The 11,276-nt window shown below is 41.7% G+C and overlaps 1 protein-coding gene across 1 annotated transcript; it reads left to right on the forward strand.

The window, feature by feature from the left end:
* The first annotated feature begins 336 nt into the window (after positions 1 to 336).
* LOC144798168 (olfactory receptor 1f45-like) lies at positions 337 to 1,275 on the forward strand. Its single transcript, XM_078668914.1, has one exon. It carries the CDS (start codon positions 337 to 339, stop codon positions 1,273 to 1,275), a length of 939 nt encoding a protein of 312 aa, XP_078525040.1.
* The last annotated feature ends 10,001 nt before the right edge of the window (positions 1,276 to 11,276 follow it).

An 11,276-nucleotide genomic window follows, 5' to 3' on the forward strand; every position in this document is an offset into this window, starting at 1 on the left:
TCAAAAACCTGTCAAAGAAGTGAGCCTTCGGGGATTTCTGAATTATTGGCAATTCTAATCTGTGCCTATTTTTCTTGTGGTGCCATATTAGAATACATAAGATAGGCACTGTGTCAGCTTCACTTTGGCCTTGCTATTCACCACATGCCAGAGATCTAAACTTGGAAAAATTGAAAATTGAGACTGTGCTAGATTGACATCTATAATTCTACACTAGTATGTAATTGAAAAAAATGAGTGGCGAAATTAGGGTGAAGTATTGTCTGTCTGAAGAGGCATCCTGAAGTTAGTAAATAAATTAAATACTGTTTTTGTTATTTCCAGATACATCCCAAAATGGAGAAAGGAAACATGAGTGTTGTCAAAGAATTTATCTTCCTGGGCTTCTCCAAATATCCAGAGCAGTACCTTATCCTATTTTTTGTCTTCCTTGTTGTATATATACTCATTTTAGTAGGGAATCTGACAATCATCATTATTGTAATAATGGATTCCAGACTCCATACACCTATGTACTTTTTTCTAAGCATTCTGGCCTTGATGGATGTCTGTTTCACCTCTTTAATAGTTCCCAAGTTATTGGTGGACCTATTGTCAGTAACAAAAGCCATTTCCTTTCCTTTGTGCATCACTCAGTTGCACTTCTTTGTAGCATTTACCAATATGGACAGTTTCATTTTGGGTATTATGGGCTTTGACCGATTCATGGCAATATGTCACCCTCTGCATTATCCACGGGTGATGAGAAAGAAGGTCTGTATAACACTGGTGCTTTGTTCCTGGGTGATCGTCTCGCTTCACGCTTCAGTGCACAGTGTCTTGGCCTCCAAGTTAACATATTGTGATGCAAAGGAAATGCAACACTACTTTTGTGATCTTCCACCTCTTCTCAAGCTGTCATGTTCAGACACCTCCATTAACGAGCTTTTACTCTTCACCGAAACTACTGTAATTTTGCTTACCCCACTGTTATGTAATCTTGTCTCCTATGTTCTAATTGCTATAGTTATCTTGAAAATCAAGTCCTCCGATGGAAGAAGGAAAGCATTTTCCACCTGCTTCTCCCACCTCACCTGTGTTGTCTTCAATTATGGACCTGTGCTTTTTACATACATTCGGCCATCCTCAGCATACTCACCGGAGAAGGACATGGGCATAAGTGTAATCTACACCATGGTGATCCCAATGCTCAACCCATTTGTGTACAGTGTCAGAAATAATGATGTGAAAGAGGCATTGAGAAAACTGAGGAAAAAAATCCAGGGGCAGCAATAAGTTTGGATGAAAATAAAATGTAATGATCTATGTTTCACTTAATGGTTTAATGTTTACAGAATCAATACAAAGTATGGAAAGATTCATAAACCAAATTCACATCCAAATAAAGGGAAATGTGTGGTTACTGGATAATCAATCTTGAGTATTCTTTATCAATTAATTCTAAAGAGTACACCCTCTTGGCACAAGATCTTCGAAATCTTTTTAAATTGTACAATTTTCATTCTTGAAAACTGTTTTGTAAATTAATCATTCCTACATGAGGCACGATATTCTGTCTTTTTTATTAATTCCACTGTAAATCAAGATTGCAGATTACATTTAGCCGAGAAAAAAAATATATATTTTTGTTACATCCCCTTGTATTAGCCCAAAGGTGTTTGCACACACACCCCATGCTTGCAGTATCTCCTGGTTCCAGGTATTGACAAAAGAACCTTTATGTTGAGTTACATTCAAGTTGTGTGTTCTCAAATGTTATCTTTTTTTTATCTCTCCTGCCGATGCTCGAAATCTGTTGAGAGGATTCTAAATAAAAATTCTACTTCTACTATCTAACTCTTTGTCTTCTACAATCCCGCAAAAGAAACACAATGCATAAAATGGTTCCTTTTAATAAAGTCTGACTACCACCTTTAGAGTTTCAAGAAGTTTTACTTACCCCTCATGCTCAGCAGGTTTAGTTAGGCACTTTTTTATGTCATAGATTGGGTGAGGAAATTGTCCATAACATGATTTAAGCCTCCTAGATAATGGGGAGGAAATTGAATGTTTAATGTTTATGAGTTCAGAAAATGTCTAGGATTGAGAGCCCATATTATACCTAAACAAATAAGTAGCTTTTCCTTCTCAATCACGGGAAGTTCTTTCCTTTTCTTAGACGGCAGACAAGAGCAACAATCCCATTTTTGAGAAAGGTGAAGAGGAACCCTGAAGAACAAAAGTACCAAAGGAGAGTCTTTAGGCAAACAGACTGAGATAGATACCATCTTCTGCCTAGACATCTGTCTAGCTTAAGGAGTGCCTATCAAAAGTATGCACTGACTACCAGTTTACTGCTTCACATACTCCTGAAATTGGCATGTATCTCATGAGAGCCTTATTTATGTCCTTCAGTAGAATGCCCTCTGCCTTCACCAGACTGAGCCTTTTAGCGGATCTAGTAGAATTTCTTAATGTAGGACAGAATCCTTCTCATAACACAAAATAAACTTAACTGAGTGCTTCTTTGATGTCTGCATCTTTTTGTTTTTGTGGATATTATATCTAACGGTGCTCCAAAATTAGTGTCTACATTATGCAGAGCCCTCTCTCTTGGAGTGGTATGATTTGGAACTTAGGTAATGGACCTCAACAAATCCTCTAAAACCATATAGAGCTAAAATAGAAGCAGAGGTGTGATAAAAATGCTGATCTTTGAGGCTGAATGAAATACTTTCTTAAAACCCAGAACGCATTCCTGAGAAGAATTTGTTGCTCCTAAATTTCAATCCAAAGGAGCGATTTCAATTTAAGTTCAGAGTTACAAACTTGATATACACAGTCTCTGGTAAAATTATCCTTCCTGGCCCAGATTACAGAATAATTCTGCACATTACCTTATAAAGACCACCCTTTAAAATGCAATCATGCTCTTAACTTCCAAAGATCACAAATATCTGAAGAATGCTTCTGAATATTAGTTAATATGAACTAATAACAGAACCTTCTGGTATTAACAAGGCTAGCCTTCAACTCATAAAGACTACAGTTATGGAATACTGCCTTATCAGGGATGTAAATGCAGTATATCAGATGGTCCTGGGCCTCAATTATTTCTGTCGAAAAGGGTCAATAAACTGAGAAACGTATGTGGACAAAATAATTCAAGCTACTATTCATCTTTTATGTTTAAGATTGCCATCAAGACAGTATTTTGAAATCTGTTCCGTGGAAACCCTTCTCATGTGTCCTTTGTTCATTAATGTTAAAAAAAACTGGCAGAAAGCAATTTTTTATCAAGTTTAAAATCAGATGCCCTGGGTATATGAAAAAAACAGTTTTTTTATTGTTCAGTTTTGTTTTTCACTCTATAAAGTTAGAAGGTGAATCTGCAGTAAATAGCTTTTTTTAACTGATTTTTTTTCCTTCCCATGGTTTTCCACTTTCCACTAGGATTATGTTACCAGTTTAGAGAAGCATTTGCACTTTGTCAAGATACGTTGTTAAAATGTACTGTTTACTGCTAATCTACATATTTTTAAATTACAGAGCGATTTGTTTTGAAGATTGTGATTTTTTGTATTGTATATTTTATGGAAATTTTTATTTTGTGAAATAAATGGTTATAGACTGACCGAAAAGAATGAAAGCAGACATATTGTCTGATTTATATGGTAATCTGAAAGGAAATAAGGTTGAACAAATATATAGGTGCCAATAGAAACCTCATTGCAGTTAAGCACATTGCACCCTCATGAATGTAGATAGTCTGTGTCTCACTCACCCTTAGAGTGATGTTCCGGATGCAGACAGGCTACCTTACGGTAGAAGCGCTGCTGCTCTAAGCGGTTCCTGCATTAAATCTGACACTGTATTCAGGGCCACAGGAACTATGCGGCAGGATTGGAGAAAGTATGTGTCAAGAAAAGCCAAATTAATGTGACGTAATGTGACACATTTTGTAATAGTAATACTTCCTTATGTGGGCAAAGGTTTTACCTCATTAGTACATGTATAACTTCCGAGGAGACCCATAATGCAGTAGAGTAGATGCTACATATATCCGTTGCAGGTCAACTACATGAGATTGTTTCCACTAACTTTGGTCAGGTCCTGCTGCTTCCGGCATCCCCTATACTCCAACACAAAATCACCACTCTGAGTATGACCGTGTTTTTGTCGCAGTGGGACGAGTGCTGTGATGCCAGGTGAGCACAGGTATTTTGCATTTGGTATTTCTTCTAATGGTTTAGTTTGTTGGCCATCTGGATGTTGAGGTATGCAAGTTTGGGGCAGGAACCACAGTTAGTTGCTTCTGTGAAAACTCATGTTTGCTAACCTCGCACAATTCTTCCTCATGGACCTTCTCTAATTTATTAATACGCATAAGGCCTCATTGCGAGTGCCCTTTGAAGGATGCAATAATTATCAAACCGGATAAAATCCAACACCAAAGTATTCAGAATTATTTGGGTGCAATAATGGTCACCTATTCCAAATTCCTGGGTCATATTATCAAGATTTTGGTGTTCACTTCTCTAAAATCTGCCTTTTCTGGAAAATACCAGGCGGTTTTCACCTGTTAGGGTTTGACCAGATGAAATTTAATAGATTGTGGAAACTTCCACACTGGGAAATTACTGTGTGCAATAAATATCATTCCCCTTTTAATTAGGAGGCAGAAGCCTGCAAGTGTTTGCGCAGGGATCTCAGTTTCAGGGGCCACATCCAATCAGTTCCACAGTCTTTTCCCAACTCAAAGGAGGTGCTGTGTGCATTGACATCATGCCAGAGACACTCTAATGAATAAAACACTTAATATAGAAGAATACTGTGGAAGAGAATTTACTGTGTCTGTATAAACCCAGCACTGACCAATTATGAGAACAGCAATTGCTTTTTTAGAAAAATGTTCAAATGGCAAGACATCAAGGATGTTTACATTTATAAAAAATATGACCTTTGTCTTCAAGTCCCTTATACTTTGGTGGCAAATGTATACATCACCACCAATGAGTAAATGATTCTGGGCTTGCACCGGCTGGGGACTCTTGGGGTGAGGTCCCAGGTGGAGATGCATTCTTTTAAATAGTTGGCCTGGCAGAGAGGCATAGAAACAGAAACATTCCAGGGCTGCAGTCATCATCAGCTTTGCAGCTAAAATCAGCTGTGTTTCATCAGATCCTCAGCTGTCCTTCATCAGGGACTGTGGACCAGAAGGTGAATGAGATCCATCATTTGAGAGTTCTTCATGGAGTCAAGATGAGAATCAAACTGGACCTGAACACTTAGCCTGCCATGTACCTGTGGCCTCCAGTTCCCGGTTGTTCCAGCCAGATCCAGTAACACTGCTGCTGCCTGGGTTTTTCCACCTGGGTTTTCCCGCTCACCGTTCTTCCTCCCAGAAGAAGCACCACTGTTATAAATGGGGTTTCTGGTTGGCTAGGCTATGCACCTAAGCTAGGCAGAACCCACTACTCTAGTCAGGGGAAGTAAGCTCCACACCAAAGATAACCTGTGTTCACCTTCTGGTAGCTTGACGCAGAGCAGTAAGGCTTGTCATCGAATGCAATGTGTAAAGGGTTTGTGCAACATACTCACACAAAACACAATGAACACACCACAAAAGAGACTCCACACAAAGTTATATAAAAATATAGTATAATATACATAAACTCAGACCAAGATGACATGCAGAATAAATACTGCGCATATTATCAATATACTGACATAGAACTCGTACTCCTGGACAATGCAAGAAAAAAAAGGCGTACAGCATAATATCAGGGCATGAAAATGCAGCAGTTTGGTTAGGAGGAAAACACATAAACTGCCAGGTAGTACCATAAGTAGATAGACCACTAAATAACACCATAAACACATAGAGAGCAGTGCCCCTGCACTCCTAATAAACTTTATATGGCTGTTAGACATCCCCCTTGCGCACTAGAGTACATGGGCGCCTACTAGTTGTATTATGGTAATTTTACTCCGCGTCCTCGGGTGATTTGGTGTTTCAAATATGGCCAGTCTCCAGTCATCTTTGGGGCCTCTGTTGAGGTCTCACCCCAATCTTCACCACATTGAGTTAGTGCCCCCTTTGTGCGCCCTCAAGGAGGGGCAGGGCACACACACCTCAGAATTCAGCGGGGAGAGAAACTTTCAATCACAACTCCCAGCGCTCCACACGCTTTGTTTCCAAGTACAAGGTGATCAGCCATGTTCTGGTTTTGACAACAGCTCCTCTTGCAGCCCGCTTCTTCCGGACTCCCAAGAGTTAGAGTCCCACAGTAGAGGTGTTTTGGGGCAATCTCTGATGGCCCTTGGAGAACACTTGATGTGGGGCACAAAGGAAAGTAGCAGGCTGCAGGCCAGAAAATAGAGCAGTTGGCAAAATGGTGGTTTCTCCTGGCAGCACAACAGCCCTTTGGCAATGTGCAATTTGTAGAACCAGTAGCATCTAGCTACAAGTCCCAGGCAATATCTGGTTAAACCAGGCTCATTGAGCAGCAGGCAGCAGGCAGCAGGCAGCAGGGCAACAATCAGAAAAGCAGTCCAGTTGAGTCCTTTAAGCAGCACAACAGTTAGCAGGCAGCAGGGCATCAAGCAGAAAAGCTGTCCAGATGAGGAATTCAAGCAGCGCAGTAGTCCTTCTGACAGAGATTCAGTTACAAATCCAAAAGTGCTTCAACCACATGGGGTCAGAGCCCCTGTAATTTTACACAAAATTGTCTTTGATAAAGGGGTGACTTCAAAGGGACCTTTAGAAGTACACAACAATCCCTTTCAAGCCAGCCATGGCCCCAGACGTCAGCAGGGGGTAAATCAGTCATTTGTCTAGGGACAGGACACAACCTACGCAAATATAAATTGTGAACGACCTCGCCCTCTCTGAGTCTAGGAAGACCATCAGTATGCAGATGAATGCAAACGTAACCCCTGTCACACGGAGCCCTTCCTGTGTTGTGGCTGTCTGGAAAGTAGGCACTAAATGTAGTTGTCACCCAGCTCAAGAAATGTATTGGAGTCAGGCTGCAAAGCACAAAGAGATCATAGGACAGAGAAATGCTCACTTTCTAAAAGTGGAATTTCTAAATTAGAATTGTAAAATCCAACTAAACCAATAAGCAGGATTTATCCCCACTATTTTAAACATACCAAACATATCAATGTCACTTGTTGGAACTTTGTTACAAAGAGGTGGGTAACCCAATATCCCCTTGCGAGCTCGGGCAGGAAATAAGTATGAAGTGACGGTACCAGCAAGGGTTTTATTTTAGAATCAATGTTGCAGCGTCAGAAGGTCTGTATGGCTAGAACTCTTCAACTGAAATTATCGGTGGCTGTCCTAGTTATTGTGACACCAAAAGTAATTGGTGAGTGAAGCCTCAAATAACTACCACACTAGCTTTGAGGAGTGAATAAAAAATGAATGAAAAGCAACACAAAAATTAATTTTTCAAAGAGACTCTTTTTTATATAAATATCTTTGAATCAAGCTCATAAATTATAAGGGTACATAGTCAACTAAATTGCTACCAAATCTTGAGTATAAGGAAACGAACATTCATTCCAAAAATACAAAAAATAGGAAATCCAGTCTGTAAAATATATGAAAAACGACTTCTTGTTGAAATAGCCAGTAAGATGATTAATATGGTATTGATGACCCTTTGGAGAAACAAATTGCACAGTGTGACTTCTGAGTTTAGAAAAACGCATGAACGGGAACGCTGCAACCGCAAAGTCAGGTCGGAGGTTTCTAAACTCTGAGGAATTGTACCTTCTATCGTCTAAGAAAAAAAATCAAGTTTGGTACTCTCGACCGAACTCTGCCCAAGGGAGATAGCTTTGACTCCTCAAGAGTGTGATATCACAAATCAAATCGTTTTTCAGAAGTCACACTGTGCAATTTGTTTCTCCAAAGGGTCATCAATACCATATTAATCTTCCATCCTGATGATGGTCTTGGGATAACACCATATAAGACCGAAACGTCGACATACCAGCCAATGTCTGCATTTATTTCCATCTGACTTACTGGCTATTTCAACAAGAAGTCGTTTTACATATATTTTATAGACTGGATTTCCTATTTTTTGTATTTTTGGAATGAATGTTCGTTTCCTTATACTCAAGATTTGGTAGCAATTTAGTTGACTAGGTACCCTTATAATTTATGAGCTTGATTCAAAGATATTTATATAAAAAAGAGTCTCTTTGAAAAATTAATTTTTGTGTTGCTTTTCATTCATTTTTTATTCACTCCTCAAAGCTAGTGTGGTAGTTATTTGAGGCTTCACTCACCAATTACTTTTGGTGTCACAATAACTAGGACAGCCACCGATAATTTCAGTTGAAGAGTTCTAGCCATACAGACCTTCTGACGCTGCAACATTGATTCTAAAATAAAACCCTTGCTGGTACCGTCATTTCATACTTGTTGGAACTGGCACTGTCTGTTTGGCTGAGGTGATGCCCTAGCTAGGCATAACCTACCACTCCCATCAGGGGCGGGTGATTATACTCCCTGTATAACCTGCGCTCCTCCTTGGGTAGCTGGGTAATGAACTGTCAGGCTTATCACAGAGACTTCACAAGTGATGTATGTAAATAATGTTTATATTCAACATACACAATAATCAACACAACATGAACAAGATGCACTTCTGTGCATAAATTACACTTGGAAATATTACTCGCAGTACTAGGTCCAATCCGTAGTATGCATACTTGGGAAAGATCCTACTCTACCCCCAGAACACCCCTATGTGGTGCAACAGGTTGTCAAACCTAGGCCCACCCTGGAAATTCTTATAATTCAATACCACACAGTTATGGGATGCACCCCAGGCCACAACGATACTGGAAATATGTACATACAAGGAATAACACTTTTAAAGAGAACTGTGGGCTGCGGCAGCGTGGGTAAAGCCAATGTCAACCATAGTGTTCTTCTGGCAAGAAATCAACATGTAATACACCACTGCTGGCTGGTGTCATCAAACACAGACAATCCGCAGATTGTCACTCCCACGCGCACACACTCACTCAGCACCTATACATGGTGCAACTGATATCAGGCAAGTCTTTATGGAGCACGCTCACACCCAAAAGCACAAGGCAGCCTAATGCGGTGCAGCTGACATCCGGCCGGTCAATCGGTAACAATCTGCATAGACCCCGTGGCCCAAGCCTCCCTCCAACTTACCCCATCTAACCTACACCCACAGATTGGAAATAACCAGCCCTCCCCCGAATACTAGGACGCACACGACCAAAGTCACACGTAGTCAGGAATCCAGGGAAGAAGGTGGGGGTAGGTAGCAGTGGTCAAATATGTGTTGGCTACCACTCGAGAAGTTAACCTAAAGGATGTGAAGCAGGAACTGGCTGAGGACAATAATCAGTCACTCAAAAGGGTTCCACCAGGGCCTTCTGGTACCAGCCCAGCTCTGTGAAGCACAGCGGGGGGCCTCATGCAGCCTCTTGACCGCTTCTGATAATTCTCAGAAGCGTCCCTTCGACCCTGTAAGTTGCTCTCGATACCCAGATATAATCCAGGCAACAGTACCTGGCCACAAGATGTCATTGGAGACTGGGTGAGAAGAGGGCAGTTGGTCCGTCAAACTGAGGGCCAAAAAGGAACAAGCAATTAATGGGGCAGGTAGCAGGGTGGCCTCTCGGAACGAGGAGGCACCTCGCTCGGCACAGGTTGATCCAAGTCGTACCCAGGCAATTCCAGACACAAGCTCAGGTGCACAGTGCCGTAACCAGACAATACTGGTCTCACACAACAAAGAGTTGCAAATCCTGTACCTCCCTGGAAATGAGGAATGTCTGGTGTGCATTGATATGGGTCAGCCAGACAAGTCCGGTCCCACAAACTGAAGAGTTGTTAGTTATTGTTATTGTTAGTTCCGGCTTTTATAGCGCCAACTCACCGGCAGGTCTCAGGGCGCTTGTGACCGAAGGGCAACAACTACATCATTATCGGAAAGAAGGGAGCAACAGGAAGTTTAAGCTGAGCTTAGCGCATCCCTAAACAGGAAGGTTTTCAAACTTTTTCTGAAGCGAAGGAGATTACCTTCTTTTCGGAGGGTCTCAGGAAGTTTATTCCAAAATTTTGGGATCAGAGCAGAAAAGGATCTCCCCCCTTTTGTGGCCAGCCTAAACCGGGGGCACACCAACAGCTGTGCGTCTGAGGACCTTAATCTCCGTTCTGGTTTGTATATCTCCAACCTTTCCTTTATGTAAGCGGGAGCTTGCCCGTAGATTGCCTTATGGGCTATACACAAACTTTTAAAAACAGATCTTTGCCCAATAGGCAACCAATGAAGGTTCTGCAGCAATGGAGAAGCATGGGATCTTCTTGGAAGTTTAAAAATAAGACGTGCGGCGTCATTTAGGACCACCTGCAATCTACTGATCAAGGACTTTGGAAGGCCCAAGTAAAGGGCATTTCCGTAGTCCAGCCTTGAGATTATTGTGGCAGAGACTACAGTGCGAAGCATAGACTGGGATAGGAGAGGGACTAACTTTCGCAGTTGTCTAATTAGCCCATTGCAGGTGCCGACTATAGAGGAGATCTGGCTACACATTGACAGTTCGCTGTCAATCTTAATCCCCAGGCTTTTCACCTTGTCCACTGGTGTAGGTGTTGGACCTAATTCCTGGGGCCAGTACAAATCACTCCATGGGGAACCTATAGATGATACAACTAGAACCTCTGTTTTTTCAGGGTTGATTTTCAGAAGGTTCATAGTCATCCAATTCACTGTGAATCTTAGAACATCTTGCGCATAAGTCTGCGCCAGCGCTGTGTTCTCTATGCTCAGCAACAGTTGGGTGTCGTCAGCGTAATTGAATACGCGACATCCCATCTTTGCCAAGGAGCTTATCAGTGGTTGCAGGTATAGGTTGAAGAGGAGTGGAGACAATGCGGAGCCTTGAGGGACCCCGCATGTCAGATTTCCCACCTCCGATACCTTATCCCCCAACTGAATCCTCTGTGTTCTCCCTACTAAGAAAGATTCCAGCCACCTATAGGCCTTGTCTCGAATCCCGAAACTAGCCAATCTGTCCAGGAGCAGGGTATGGCTGACAGTATCGAACGCCGCCGACAGATCTAAAAGTATCAGGGCGCTCGGTTTCTTACTGTCAGCCATCCCTCTAAGCTCATCCAGCACCGAGAGCATCACCAGCTCGGTGCTGTGATGTGCACGAAACCCCGCCTGCAGATCGTGGAGAGAATGATGTGACTCCAGGAACGCGGACAGGGACTTCAGTACATGTTG

The sequence above is a fragment of the Lissotriton helveticus genome, chromosome 12, assembly GCF_964261635.1.
Source record: "Lissotriton helveticus chromosome 12, aLisHel1.1, whole genome shotgun sequence".
In the NCBI taxonomy this organism is placed as follows: Eukaryota; Metazoa; Chordata; class Amphibia; order Caudata; family Salamandridae; genus Lissotriton; species Lissotriton helveticus.